The 15,864-nt window shown below is 39.1% G+C and overlaps 1 protein-coding gene across 11 annotated transcripts in view; it reads right to left on the bottom strand.

Moving 5' to 3' along the window:
* Positions 1 to 412: 412 nt before the first annotated feature.
* Positions 413 to 15,864, bottom strand: part of nrg2a (neuregulin 2a) — a 106,895-nt gene continuing 91,443 nt past the window's right edge. For 5 of the 11 annotated variants that reach the window (XM_073871182.1, XM_055179194.2, XM_055179190.2 and 2 more), the window contains 5 exons: positions 13,648 to 13,750; positions 11,503 to 11,638; positions 11,021 to 11,148; positions 10,029 to 10,253; positions 413 to 5,363 (listed from right to left, as the gene is read on the bottom strand). In XM_073871182.1, coding sequence (XP_073727283.1) covers positions 4,712 to 5,363; positions 10,029 to 10,253; positions 11,021 to 11,148; positions 11,503 to 11,638; positions 13,648 to 13,750 — 1,244 coding nt within the window. In that variant the 3' untranslated portion in view covers positions 413 to 4,711. The remainder of the gene's footprint in view (positions 5,364 to 10,028; positions 10,254 to 11,020; positions 11,149 to 11,502; positions 11,639 to 13,647; positions 13,751 to 15,864) is intronic. The other 6 variants (XM_055179197.2, XM_055179191.2, XM_055179193.2 and 3 more) reach the window with 3 other exon arrangements.

Here is a 15,864-nt window from a genome sequence, read left to right as displayed (position 1 = left end):
AGATGAGTTGTTATAACTTATAAAATTAAGTTGACTTTTCTCAACTATTTTTTATAAGTTGTGACAACTCATCTCTGTTGACATGACTTGTAAATCTGAGTTGATTTAACAAAAATTTTAAGGCAGCAAAGTATTTTTTACAGTGTACAGAATTTTTTTACAGTGTAATTTATAAATTAAATTCCTAGATTTTCAATGTTAACTCGATGCGACTTTCTTTGTATGTAGAGGTCAGTATGGTCTGCATGGGATACGCTTACACAGAATGAATCTCTTTCCAACATTCTTTGTGTCAGTGGAAATGGCAAATCCTTTGGCATGGTGAAGCAGTTTCATCTTTAAATGTCTCTTAATGGAAAGAGACAGCTGTTAAATCTGACATCTCAACTGCACAGACAAGACAGACAACAGGTCAGATATGGGCACATGTGTCCAAATGATACCAAGAAAGATTTATTTTCTCATATGAACAGGTGTTTCATTTTATTTTTTACAATCTATGACAGTCGCGCGTGTCTCTCTTATTTTTTTAATCCTCTAGCATTTTTCAAGAATGGACATGGGGGGATTCCTTTTTTTTATTGCTGAATGTTAAAAAAATACACTTTCACTGACTTGAGGAATAAAGTCATCTGCTGCTTGTACCATGCACTCATCTAACCTTGACCACAAGGACATGCAGAGGTGAGGTGTTCAGACGTTTCAAGCGAGGGAAAAACAAAAGTAGAGGGGTAGAAGTAATTGGGGGGTAGGACGTAACTGTCCATAGGCTGGGGTAGTGATATCACATTTAAACTAACTAGCACTGTCTTTTTGGCATTTGTCAAACATACAAACAAGACCCAAAATCGGAAAATAAGTGTGCGTTTCGATAGGTATTGGGAGTAATTCTTTTCAAACTTCAAACATGTAAAAAATAAAACAATATTTCATTCTGCTGTCAATAACACAGCATTAACCACTTTCTAGTGTCTAACACATTATTGATTTTTCACCAAAATAATCACAACTTTTGATGGAAGTACATGAATTCCCACATATCTCCAATATTTGGTGTAGTGCCTTACCCCAATGGACTTCACCTCTTTTAACCCGAATATTCTTTCCATCTTTCTAATAAGGCGGCAAACTGTTGAGAACTATGGATGCTTAAAGACAGCTTATAATGACACACTTCATCTCATACTGCTTCTGTACGCAAAAGCGTCTACTTCTAAACAGAGCAAAGTCAATGCAGCCGTTTGGTTTGGTTTAGACCCAGTGAGTGCTTTAAAATGAAGATGGAGGCATGGCTTTGTACTACAGTTGCATATGAAAACATGATATGACTTTAATGAGCATACATTAATAATAACCATAATAATAACAACGGCCTGGACTATTTGGTGCCTCATTGGCTGTGAATGTGAACATAATTATGAAATATATGGATCTTATGAAATAAATGGACCTAACACAGTTTTCACATTACATGCTGTTCTCATTTCAAAATAATGAAATTCAGTATAACGTAAGAAGAATATAAAGTTTGCATATTTTGGCATTTTAATGACCCCTATTCATTTTCACAGCTATTTGTGGTGTTGTGTTGCACAGACTGTGTTTATGTTGTGTAAGTGTGTATGTTCTGCACAAGAATTCAGTTTTAAGAGGCCGTTCACACAAGACAAAGATAAGTGAATCTGTACGTTTAGGTGCTTTTGCTCACATGCATGAATAAAAAACTCAGTTTGCTTGTCAATACATAAATACACCCAAATTCATCTGTTTGGTGCAAGCTGCATCGCAAACTTTTTTCTTTCTGTAATTTCTTCAAAATTTGTTGTATGCAAACTTAAACTGTATTCCATTCAACCTAATGACTTTTCAACTTCATATTTGGAAAAGTGGAATAAAACTCCACTTAAAGTCATATTTCCCACACTGTAAAAAATTTGCTGTAATTATGCAGCTGGTTGCCAGTAACTTACTGTAGAAGATAAAGACTGAAAATGTTTCATGTTCTTTTAACTTTGAACAAACTGTTGCCAGTAAATAACATAAATGTAAAATCTACAGTAAGTTACTGGAAGCTAGTTGCGAGTAATACCCAGTAATACTGTAATTTCTACAGACATTTTTTACAATGCACTTAAACACTCCATTATTTAAATGCAGATGTATGATGTCATACAATCCTGGCAAAACCAAGAGTAGCATGGTTTCCATTACAGATTTGCACAAAACTGTTGTGATATTTTCGATTTAAAACTATCGCAAAATGAGTTTACATTTACAGATGTTATGCGACTAAATTGTAAATGTTTCTTCTCGCGATAAATCCTTCTGAAAATCATGACGATGGATGTTGTTAGGTTTCCGTATATCGCAGCCTCCACACTAGCCATTATTTTTATACAATGGAGACGTGGGCATGTTTTCCAAGCATTAATAGCAAGAAAAGCATCTTATACTTGGAAGCAACCACATATGAGGTGTTTCTGGGAGGTTTTTTGCTTGTTGCGGTAACTTACCGTGGATTTAAATTTATGTTATTTACTGGCAAGAGTTTGTTCAAAGTTAAATAAATATGAAACATCAACAAGTCTTAATCTTTACAGAATAAAACCATACAATAACAGCCTCATGCAAAGCATTCTGGGAAACAGAAATCATCATCAACCATTTTCTGTTTTTTTGCTTCAGATTTTGTTTCCCAGAATGCTTTACTCGATGCTGCTATTTTAGTTTTACTCTGTAAAGACAAAGACCTGCAAATGTCTCACCTTCATCCAACCTTGAACAAAATGTTGCCAGTAAATAACACACATCCAAATGTATGGTAAGTTACCGGCAACCAGCTGCAAGTAACTGTAATTTCTACAGAATTTTTTTGCAATTTAGCAAATATTTTGCCTAAAAATCCACCTTATGCAAGCGTAAAAACTTTTTTTATGATATTGACGCGTTTTCATTGGGGGACATTTTCAATTTGCGCAATTTAAAGGTAATGGAAATGCAGTGATAAACATTCAAAATGCTTCAGTGGTGGCAAAAGCTCCTATTGTACACAAAACTGTTTGCAAAAGCATTAAATGCTGTAAATGAACTTTCGTGCACTTCACAGCATCATGTATCCTATGCAATTTGGTTTTTGCTGACAATTTAGCAAATGCAAATAAAATGAATATACCAGTTTTTGAATAAAAGCGCAGAACGCATCCTGTGTGAACAGCCTCTTACTTTCCCCATCCTGGAGTACCAGGACCAAAGGGTGAACGGGCACACCCGTTAACTTGATGTCAGGCTCTTCCTAGTCCTGTGCTAGAGGAAGATGTGCAGTGGAGTGAAGTCCTGAGACGCTGTGAGACTTTCTATCCCTTCTTCTCTCTCTCTCTCTCTCTCTCTCTCTCTCTTTCTCTCTGCCTCCATTATGTCTATCTCTCTCTGCTGGCCGAACTAACCGGATGGATGTGTTGATAATGAGGGAAGGTTGGTGGGAGAGACTATATGTTCTTTATTTCTTTGTTATCTGTCAAAAGCTATTAGTACTGACAGGCAAGTTCAACTCAACCAGCTGCTGGCCTGGCCCACGGCCCCTCACATTTACCCACGACCCCCTTTGGAAAGAGAAGGCTCCCGTGTGACAGACCTTACCCTGTAGGGATGCAATGCAAATCAAGGCAGGGCAGCTGTAAAAACATCAGGTGCCCACATGCGCAAATCGAAACAACAGCAGCATATATACTGTATATATATATAACAGAACCACAGTCAGTCCTCGGCCTCTTGCTCGCTCTGCATAGAGGAGCTACACACATTGCAAAGATCAGTATTTCTGTCTTGTTTTTTTTTTTAAAACATCATTAATGTACTTGAGAGGGTAAAGATAAGAAGGCTTGACTAACAATGTTAGTTTGCATTTAAACAAGAACAATCTATTTGCCAACGACAAAATTCGAATTAAAATACACAATTTTTGCCTCTAAAGTACATTTATATTGTTTTAAGGTTGCATTAACTCAAAAACAAGACAAAAATAACCTGATGAGAATAAAATAATTTCTGCAGTGCACGTTTGGTCAAATGAAGCGCTTTGACGCTTCGCTCACACTCACACACGCAAATTAGTTTCACCCCACTTTCGACACAGATGGACCCTCGATTGCATTTGTCATTGATTTCCTGTTGGCAAAGCAACATGACCATGAAACATCTTCGTGGATCAAATTCATGTAAACATACACCTTATGTCAGAGTGGTTTATATTGCATGACGGTGGGGTATGGTAGGGGCAAAGGAGGGCAATGTCACAGTTCAGATGGGGGTCAGCTCCCAAAAGAACACATCCTGGAAAATTAAGGGAAAAGGCCAAAAAGAGACAACGAAAAGAGTAAACGAGTATAAAAATGAGGCGTCCGTATAAGAAAGGCTACAAAAAACTCCACTGGCCCTCTGGAATCAGCATACAGCAAAAGGCACCACAATATTACTCTATTTTTTAAGTTGTGAAAAAATTGGCACATCTTTTTTATGCTGTAAATCAAAATGTACATATAAATAGAGTTTTCCCTATAAAAAAAGTCTTTGCTGTTAACTAGTAGACAACTTTTGCTAAAATGAAAATAAATATTTCATTTGTTTAGAATATCTGTCAGTTATATAAAATAAAAATATTTCTTATAGGTGCATGTCTATAGTAGATTGACTTTGTGGATAGGTGGCGGTCTCTCTAGTGGGGTGCACTGTCCAGTTTGGAGCGCGAGTGTGTCAGTCTGGTCTGTGTGCTGGCACGAGGCCCATGCCGCCCGCTCTGGGCGTGAGAAGTCCGTGTGTCGGGTACGGGCCTGTAGATGGCGGAGGGCTCGGCGGCGTTCATGTTCTGCATACTGAGGAAGGGCGTGTTCTCTCCTTCCTCCCCCTCTGAGTCACTGTCTGACAGGCAGCTGCGTGAGCCCAGGTCCCGGGCCGGCTGGTAGTCACGCGGCGCCACGTGCCCGTTCAGTCTGGACCTGCGCCAGCGCCGACTGCTTCTCTTTGGTTGCTCCATTGAGGAGAGGTACTCCTGGGTGCTTTCGTACTCATCCTCCTGTGCCAGCCGGTAGGGGCTGGAGGGCAGGCTGCCCGTGCTGTCTTGCAGGTAGCTGCCGCGCTGCTTTTGCCGGTAGGGCTCGTGGCCTCGGGCCTCGTGCAGCGGCACCTGGTAGCGGCGCAGCAGCGGCTGGTCCTCCTCTGGCGGGTAAGGAGCGTGAGCGGCGGGTGGCAGAGACATGGCGTGGCTGGCGTTGGGAGACGTGATCTGGAAGGTAGGCACCTGCGGGGGCAGTGAGTAATGGAAGTCCACTGGAGACAGGTGAGCAGGTGTGGTCAGGGCGGACACATACCTGTGGTGAGACAGAGAGAGAGAGAGAGAGAGAGAGAGAGAGAGAGAGAGCAGGACAGAAGAAGGTTGTGTGGAACAAAAGAACATGAGTCAAATTTTTTAGGTACTGCTAAAAGTACAGGGAACCGCAACCAAAAACGCCCAGTCTATTAAAAATGTCTGTTTCTATGATAACATCCATTGATGTGTTTGATTTGGAAAACTATTTGCTTAGTAATCAACAAAAAAAAATTCAAATGTGTTTATGTAGCTCTTTTTTTTTACAATGTTACATTGTTTCAAAGCAGCTTTACAGCAAAATATTAACAGTGAAAATGCACTGCACTGCAAAAAAATGACTTTCTTACTTAGTATTTTTGTCTTGTTTTCAGTAGAAATTACTAAAAAAATCAAGATGTATTTTTTATGAGCAAAATAACCTAAGAAAATAAGTCTAGTTTTTAGACAAAAACTATTTTAAGTAAATTTAAACTTAAACAAGCTAAATTATTGTTAATGGGGTGAGAAAAATAGCTTAAATTAAGTATTTTAGAAAAAAGAAAACTTATTTTTATATATTTTTTCTCACCCCATTGGAAGATATTTTTGCTTGTTTTAAGTTTAAATGTACTTAAATTGTATATTTTTTGTCTATAAACTTGACTTATTTTCTTAGGTAAATTTGCTCATCAAGAAAAAGCATCTTAATTAAGAATTTTTAGATATTTCTACTGAAAAGAAGACAAAAATACTAAGAACATCATTGTTTGCAGGTGTAAATGGAAAAGTTTACCCAAAATCTGAAAATTCTCTCATTACTTACCCCTATGCCATTCCAGATGTATGTGACTTCTCCTCTTCAGCTGAACACAACAAATAATTTAATATTAAATAATTTAATATTTAAGGAGTTCAGATGCAAAACCCTCTAAGTACGTCTGACACGTTTTCTTGTAAATGAGCATATTTGATCGGGCTCTTATGTTCAGTTATTTCACTTTAACGGCAATAAAAAAAGTTATTAGTCAGTAACTGAAATGTACGGAGCCCCTAAGGGGACATGGAGCAAAAAAAAAAGTCTCATTTCGAGTGCGCACGTGAAACTTTCGCGTGCGCATGCAAAACTAAACTTTCATAAAAAAAATTCTGCACATGAAGGTTTCGCATGAGCACATGAAAGTTTCAAGGGAGCACGCGAAAGTTTCACGTGAGCACGCGAAAGTTTCATGTGAGCACGCGAAAGTTTCACGTAAGCACATGAAACTAAACTTTAGATTTTTTTTACTCCAATGTAACCTTAGGGGCTGTAGAAATGCCTTATTTTCACAAATAAAACAAATGTGACTGTCTTTCGCTACAAAACCATCTAAGTGCATGCATGCTTTTTTGGGAAAAACTTCAACTTCTAAAAAAATCCACTTTTTGGACAAGACACAGTAAACAGTTGCACAGTCACTAAAGATGCAACTAAAAACCCTACAAATGATGAAAGTCAAAGTGTAAAAAAAACGAACCACACATTAGGGGGTGCTGTGATTCATCTCACTGCCACATTCGGGTTGTATTCAGGTCCAAGTACTCACAAGGGAGATTTAATGAAATCCACTGTTTTTTGTGCGCCGTCATTCATCCAATCAACATATTCGATTGAAATCCGATCATTTTTAGCATGTGTTAAGGGCAAAAACGTCATTGCTATAGAAACCAGCGCAGCTATTTCAGAAAACGAAAACGGGCCACAGGACACACCAACCTGAACAGTTGTGATACAAAGTGTGGACATTCGTTTATTAAAATTGGATATGCACAAAAATCGGATTTAAACTGACAATACAAACATAGTCTTAAGGGGATCGCACACAGGACGCGCAGCTCAGCGCCGCGTCGTTCTAAAAAAATCGAACACATTGCTTTCTATGAGTATACGCACACTGGCGCCAACAGGTGACACCTGTCCGCACCACCCAGCTACGACTCAGGAAGTTGCTCAAATCCCTGTCGCGCCACTCACATAGTTTAACATTAAATAACATCATATTTGTCCCAAATCATTAAAGATTAACATTGGCTGCGAATGTATATTTTGCATTTTGAAGTAGACGCTATCTGACGAAGATCACGCTATTTAATGTGCACTCCCAGTTTACGATACCTCCGAGTTGTCCTAGACGCGACTCAACGCGGCGCGACGCTGAGCTGCGCGGCCAGTGTGCGACCCCCTTTAGAGGACTTTGCTGAAAATCTGTGCCGTTTAGCCAACAAAGCGGTATTTCTGAATGGCATGTGGCTGCAATTAATCGGTTTGAAGTGTAGGTATTTGATGAACATATAATATGTGCCACGAACATTCGGTTGAAATCATTGCCATTTTTGACAGAGGTCTCTTTCACTGGCTTTTTCATCTGAGCTCCACATTTCTTCATATATGAAAGAACATCCATCATCCATCAAGTTATCCACATGACTCCAGTAGATTAATATACAGTATGTCTACTGAAGCGAAACAACGTGCTGTGAGAGGAAATTATTAATATTATGAACTTTTTTTAGGTTGATACATTGCAAACCATGGAAACATAGAAGCTGTGTCCCAATTCGAAGGCTGCGACCTTCTAATGACGTATTCTAAGACCGTTTGCATCACAGCAGCGCGACTTAAGGCTAGTAAGGCCGTCCCAATTCGAAGGATGCTTAAAATGAAACCCCAAAATGCATCCTTATTTCTCTGTGCTGTTAAAAGTAGAATGAATGGATTCTTGACAGCCTAGGCAATCCAAGACCAAGTGCTCGCCTTTTAACCCTTGAATTGGGACACAGCTAGAGATTTGTACGGTAAGTTCAAATATGGCAGCACTTCAATAATGTCCAATAATGTCATTGGTTCTCACGTGTTTAGTTGTCATTTGCATGTTGCATCATGAGACACGCAAGATCCAATGAGATTCAATGTTATCGACATGCCGACACATTTAAAGTTACCGCAGCTTTTATATAAACTAGTTGTGTGTGCTCCACTGAAGAAAAAACGTCATATATATCTGGGATAGCATGATGGTGTGTAAATAACGAGAAAACTTCATATTTGCGTGAACTATTCCTTTAAACTGTAATGTATGTTATTTAGATCTGTTCTGTGGTCCCATATGTACAGTATTGTTGCACCATAATGCAAAAATATTATTTTTTTTAAATATGCATCTTTCTCACAGTCCTACACTGCAAAAAATGATTTTCTTACTTAGTATTTTTGTCTTGCTTTTAGTACAAATATCTAAAAATTATTTTATTAAGAGGCATTTTCTTGATAAGCAAAATGAGAAAATAAGTCTAATTTTAAACAAAAAAAATCAAATTACGTTAAATGAAAATTAAATTAAACAAGCAAAAAATCTATTTTTTTAATTAAGTGTTTAAGAAAAAAGTTTTCTTCCTTTACCCCATTGGCAGATTTGTTTTATGCACAAATTCACTTAAATATTTACTTATTTTATTGAGTTATTTTGCTGATAAAAAATGCATCTTGAGTCAAGAATTTTTAGATATTTTTTTTTGCAATATAAAGCCTGCAGAAAAATCACTGTGAACACTGTGGACTTGGCCTAAAAGTAAAGTGTTCCTGTCTAACAGTTTGAATAACCGAAACCCACCGTGCAATGACACTTGAATAATGATAGTGTGTACGTTAAGACGCGGCAGCTGAAAGTTCAATAGCAAATGAGAGTAGTAGTAAATGCTAAAGAAACAAATGAGGGCCACGTCAAACCTCCCGGTACACAACCAGATGGATGACTGTGCTTGTCTGACAATTTCCCTTCCAACATGCAGTTGTTTCACTGGAGTCAAAACGAACGTTTGACCCAACAGTAAAGTCTGGGTCCAAACTGGGGTACGTGAATTAACAAGGTCTCTTCTGTCACAGATGTGAAGAGCATAAGAGAAGATAGCAGTGCACACAGCAGCTTAGTCGGTTAAAGAGAACGAGGGAAGGTGGAAAGCGAGAAAGTGCAGAGCAAAACACGAGAGACCCGTGTTCACCCCTGAGATAACGTGTTGTTCGGCTGTTGTTGACTTAATGAACTCCGCACGGTATAAATCCTTCTGCTTTGGCCCTCGCATGGCGGTGTGGGCGTTTTGCAGGCGAGAGATAACTGTAAATACAGCTGGCCGTGGGCTAGATCCTCACTGCCTCGATACAAAAACATCGTATCTGAAACGTTGCATGACCCCGACTCCCTCTTTGACGCTCTCTCAGCCAGTCCAGAACATCTGCACAATCTGCGTACTGTATTTTTATGTTAGATATATTTTCCTCAACCACCTCCAGCGAGCGGCGTCCACCTGGACGATGGACGAAGAGCAGGCAGAACGCCCACCACACAACAGTTACCAGTGGAATCTTAAAATCATTTTTATGCATTTGGCAGACTGTGTGCATTATAAAGCATGCATTTTATCAGTATGTGTGTTCCCAGAATCAAACCCATGACTTTTGTGCTGCTAATGCAATGCTTTACCAGTTAAGCATCCCATACAGATGCTGATCAAATTTGCTATTGAATCTTTCACGCCACCCTTGCCAGTCTCCACGGGTAACGGAGGCCGCACGCTAAAACCCAGATACGTCTTACTGCACACACTAAAATGGTTCTTAGCGCCATGGCTGCGGATAGGGGGCGCTCCTGCGCACCTGTCGCTATGCGGAGAGTCCCCAAGTGAGTCGAAAGAGTCGCCATACTGCAGGGGCGGCCGGTGGGGCTCAGTAAAGCCACAGTGTGCGGCACGCCTGGCCCGCGCCTCCATGCACGCAGGACTGCTGCATTTACTGGTCCCCACTGAGGACGACATCATGCCCGAAGGACAGTCGGAGAGGACGCTGTCTGTTCGCTCCAGACTCCACGTTCTCCCCTCTTGTCTGAGAAAGAAGGAAAGAAAGCAGGACAGAAAGAAGGCACAACTCTTAACCCAGTGGTTCTCAAAGTGTTGGGTTTTTTTTAGACGTTACCACTGAAACATCAATGTGTAGGTACAGAATTTGAGTGAATACAACAGTTGGATTTCTAACGTAATGCTTTTGTTTTTAATATATTTAACAACAAGAAAACAAGACATAAGAAGAAAACATGCATGTTGTACGTTTTATTTACAGAACTCCTCAATGCTAATATTATTGGCTTATATGAACAAATCTGTTAAATAAATAAATGTAAAATATTTTAAAGGCATAATTAATTGCCAACATCTGGCAAAAAATACTTGGCAACAACACTAACAGATGATGAGATTATGGCATGGGACTTTTTCGTTTTTTTGGAGGGGCGTGATGGAAAAAGAATGATCTGAACCACTGGCTTAACTCGTGTGTGTGTGTGTGTGCGCGAGAAAAAGTTTGAGTGACAGGCATGAAGCAGGAGGTCTGCGAGTGATCACGATGAATAACCCTCGGGTTTCTGTTCGATCAATCACACCTGTGGCGTCTCCATTCTAAACGGGGTGAAATATGGCCGAGTGACTCGAATTCCACGTCGAGTTGCATGGAAAAGGAAAGAATGCTGAATGGGATGGAAAAAGACGCATGAGGATGGAGGCAATCGGAGCGTGACCCCGATTCTTAAGTAAAAGACAAAACGAGGAGTTCAGACACAGATCAGCTATGATAGAGCAGGCAGGGAAGTGGAGTACCTGTGAGTGGAGGAATGGGCCCGGGTGGAGGAGTTGTGAGATCTGGAAGACTGCCGGCTGCCGGGAAAAGGTGCCTCTGGTCCGTGTCTAATTACTCTTTCGGTTGCCGGAACGTTTTTGGAAATATACTGCAATTACGAATGAATACACTTAGATGACATTTTGGCATTTGGTACATTTTTATCCAAAGCGACTTACAGTGCATTCTATATATAGATTTCCTTATCAATATGTCACCCAGTCTGTGAAAACCCAGCTAACGTCATTTATTGTTCAAAAATCATCCTACATAATGTAAAGAAAATATAACCTTGATATCTTTACCCAACTTTGATGCTCCTAATCTCATTATTAGATCATAAGACTTTAGCCTGGATTACATAGACAGGGTCACGTATTTGTGTTAGCTAAGAGTTAACCCCACAATCTTTGCACACTGCTCTTTCAACTGAATATAAAAGAAGGTGAGAAGAGTAACGTACATCTACCATGGGTATCTCCTCAGGACCAGGGCCTGGGTGGTTGGGTCCATTGGCCAGGTTTCGGTTGGGGTGATCCACATACATGTTCTGCCTCATGTGATTGTGCATCTTCTTCCTCTGTTTCCTGGGAGGGAGGCTACAGTGAGGCAGTGTCACTTTCTCAGACAACGGCCCAGACTCACATTCAACATTTTTAATACTGTGAACCATACAATCTGTGCTGCTACTGAATTTAAAAGTGCGGCAAATAATTTTTTATTTCACAAATCATGTACAGTTTGCAGTTCTACTGTAGAAATTCGCACCAATTTGTAGGTGTATTTGTACGGAGCCCTAAGGGGATATGGAGCAAAAATTAAACAAAGTTTAGTTTTGCATGCACACGTGATAGTTTCGCGTGCTCGCGTGATAGTTATGCATTAGTTATACGGGATAACTCGTGCGTGTGCATTAGTTATACGGGCGAGGGCAAAAGTTTCACATGCACACATGAAACTAAACTGGATAGTTTCGCGTGCGCACATGAAACTTTCGCATGCTCGCGTGATAGTTTCGCGTGCTCGCGTGATAGTTATACGTGCACAGGCGAAAGTTTCACGTGCGTGTGCGTTAGTTATACGTGCGCAGGTGAAAGTTTCGCGTGCGCATGTGAAACTAAACTTGATGGTTTCACATGCGCACGTGAAACTTTCGCGTGCTTATGTGAAACTTTCACGCGCTCGCGTGAAACTTTCGCGTGCTCGCATGATAGTTTCACGTGCTCGCATGATAGTTTCACGTGAGTGTGCAATAGGTATACGTGCCCGAGCGAAAGTTTGACGTGCGCACATGAAACTAAACTCGATAGTTTTACATGCGCACCTGAAACTTTCGCATGCTCGCATGATAGCTTCGCATGCTCGCGTGATAGTTTCACGTGCGTGTGCGATAGTTAAACGTGCGCGGGCGAAAGTTTCACGTGAGCACGCAAAACTAAACTTTAAAAAAAATCGCCACACATGAAGGTTTTGCGTGAGCACATGAAAGTTTCACGTGAACACATGAAACTAAACTTTATATTTTTTGACTCCAATGTCACCTTAGGGGCTCAGTATATTTGTCATTTGTTTGATGTACAGAAACGTTGTCACTGGGATGGTACCTTTAAAAAAGATCCTATTATGTACACTGTAAAAAAAGTTGGTTCAACTTTTAAAAGCGAGTTTCCTAGTTGCCTTAAAAATTCATTCAACTTCAAAAGTTGACACAACATTTTTTTTAAATTAACAAATATTTTAAGTTGAAATAACGTCTCAGGTTACATATTTAACCCTTGTTCCCTGAGAAGGGAACGAGACGCTGCCACTCCCTTGCAATACTTCCAGCGTACCTGTACACCTGCTTCAGCATATGCCAGATAAGTGGCCGTTCATTTCCGCCTTATTTATGCTCTCTGGCTTCCCCCTTTGGTCGAATTTGATATACATACTGACGGCGTCACGCTGTAGGTGTTCCCCATAGTGTCAGCTCTCTGACAAAGCGCATGAGGGAACTTAAAATTCTAAGGTAACCAGACAACATTTTTACCATTTTGGTACAGATATGTACCTTCGAGGTACCAATATGCACCATTAAAGTACAAAAGTGTACTTTTTAAAAAGGTACCGCCCCAGTGACAACTTTTGTACCTTCTTGTACTGCATGTTTTTTTCTAAGAGTGTATAAGAAATATATTATGAATCGGACTGTTTGTGCTACCACCTTTCTTATCCTATTTCCTTTTCCTCTTTTACTTAATATATTTCTTTTTGAAATATATATATCCTAAATGCATTCTGTGAAGAGAGTCGAGCGCTTTACAACAAGTTGTACCGTGTATGATTGTGTATGTCACAAATAAAACTTGAAACTATTTGTATGGAACATAACTAAGATCTTTTATTATCGTATGTCTCCTGAGCTTCGAAAGAGCAACCTTTATCAGAATTAAAACATTTGCTATTTCCATATTTAATTCTGAATACAATACAACAATAATGATTTGGGTTAAGCATTAGATATGAAAAGAACGCTTTTAAAAGTTAATACACTCTGAAAAATGCTGGGTTATTTTCAAAACTATAGAATAAAGAATTGAAATGATAATATGCATTGCTTTTTACTCACTTGGTTTTGCAGTAGGCCACCACACAGACAATGCCCACCACCAAAAGAGCCACACATATGCCGGTGATTGTCAGGACTCTCTTCTGATAGAGCTCCTCTGCCTCTACAGAGTCCCACACACGCAACACAACCACAGAAGAACCATCAGTATCTCTTCCATCTAAAACTGGTACTAAAACCTTCCCGTAAACAGTTCCCACTGCTGCGGTCCTCCTCTGTGTCTAGCGGTCAAATCTGAGATCTACAGAGAGATTATCTACGACCCTGAGGAACGTGTTTTTGTATCAGGCGTAACTCAGAACCCACAGCGGATCTGAGGGATACGTATGGGTGTAAGAATTAAATCATGAGATGGAAACTGAGTTCAGGATCAACTCAGCAGTGGAAATTGCTTGCACGAGGTACAATTTGTATCATAATCATGGATGTGTAGCTTAGTGATCTCCCAATAGGCCCTGATGAAAGGAGTCTGTGATTCCATGGATGACTTCCTCCACTGGAGGGCATTGTAATTCAGCTCAATTTACATGCTTAAGTCCAATCCCAAGAGTTTCAATATACCACTGACAATTTGTATCTGTATTTTTGACTTCCAGAAAAAAACACCTCCTTAAAACAAGATAAGTTCACTTGGAAAGCAAAATTGCATTTGTGTAATGTGCAAGTTTAGTTTAAGAAATTATCTTAATCGTTAAATAGTTTGTAAGCATAAATCTCACTAAATGTTGTTGGATTCATGCATAAAAATGTGACGTAGGGCTGCCAATTAGTCGTGATTATTCGTTTGCAGAATAAAAGTTTTTGTTTACATATTATATGTGGGTGTACTGTGTATAATAATTATGTGTACAAACACATGCATGTATATATTTAAGAAATGTATATACATTTTTATTTATATATATAAAATGTATTTTTATATTATTATAAATAAATAAGTAAATAAGTAAATAAGTAAATAAATTAAAAAAAATAATTATATATATATATATATATATATATATATAATATACATACATAGTTATTATGCATAGTACACCCACATATATTATGTAAACAAAAACTTTTATTCTGCAAACGATTAGTCACGACTAATCATTAGGCAGGCGTACATGCTAATAAAAACAAAAATTTGACTCCCCAGAAAAGTCTGATGATATCTCAACTTTATCTCTGACAAATAAAAAAATCATCTTGTTTATAGGGAGTTTAAATATATTACTGGAAAACGTCAAAACATTCTCAAGATAAAATATTGAGTCATATCTTTAATAGCAATTTAGATTTGTTAAAGAGCCGATCACATGGAGGCACAAGTACTATCAAGAGGGCCTTGTCAAATCTAGTTTATTCATGTATCCATAATCAATCAAAGCATGGATGTTTAGCAAGCTTTAAAACATGCCAAATGCTGGGACATTTTTCAGATATCAAACCACAAACAATGTCCAGCCTTTTGTCTTTCCCTTGGAAATGGGTCTTGGATTCGTCTCACAGACTTTTCAAAAGGAACAGAACTGTGGAGGGCTAAGGGTTTATTAGGGGGAATATTTCATAATCAATAAAGAAATAATCCAGCTGTCGTTTGCTTTGAATTAAAGTGCAATCGTCCGAGAATGGTAAGTAATGGTAAGCAATGGTAAGTATAAGCTGGACTCTCAAGAAGCTAGGGTTCTTAGTTTACATGTACCGTAAAACGGATCATTTTCAAGGGAAAACAGGGGCTGTTTTTATAAGCAAAGAACAGACGACTGGGAGAGGTCATGTAAACAACCTAATTATGCTTCTAATGCAGTTTGGCATGCTAGGGCACTAAGATTCAGATTTGTAAGAATCAAAAACAGAAAACAAAAGGGAAACTTGGTCCAAATTTTGAACAGTTATAAAATACAGCTGCAGAATTGCCATTGGTGCAGAAGAGGAACGGCAAACTAGCGTGCAAGGATAAATGGGAAAAAAAGACCGAAAATAATTGAGCAAAGACAACAGGAAAAGCTCAGGAAAATGAGAGAGAGCAGATGGAAACAGAGACGAGAAAAGTACAAGACAGGGGAGGAAATCCAACTGTTTTGTTTAAGAATGGCATGAGAGGTCTTATCTGCAGCACTCATCCATGTTGCATTGAAATACTTTGAGCTGTCAATCGAAATCGAAACGTTAAAACATTACGTCATTCTAATTTAAGCACTAGCTGGCATGGTCAGATTTATGTAGGGC

Source organism: Misgurnus anguillicaudatus, chromosome 9 (assembly GCF_027580225.2).
Source record: "Misgurnus anguillicaudatus chromosome 9, ASM2758022v2, whole genome shotgun sequence".
In the NCBI taxonomy this organism is placed as follows: Eukaryota; Metazoa; Chordata; class Actinopteri; order Cypriniformes; family Cobitidae; genus Misgurnus; species Misgurnus anguillicaudatus.
This window is presented reverse-complemented; position numbering and strand designations above follow the sequence as displayed.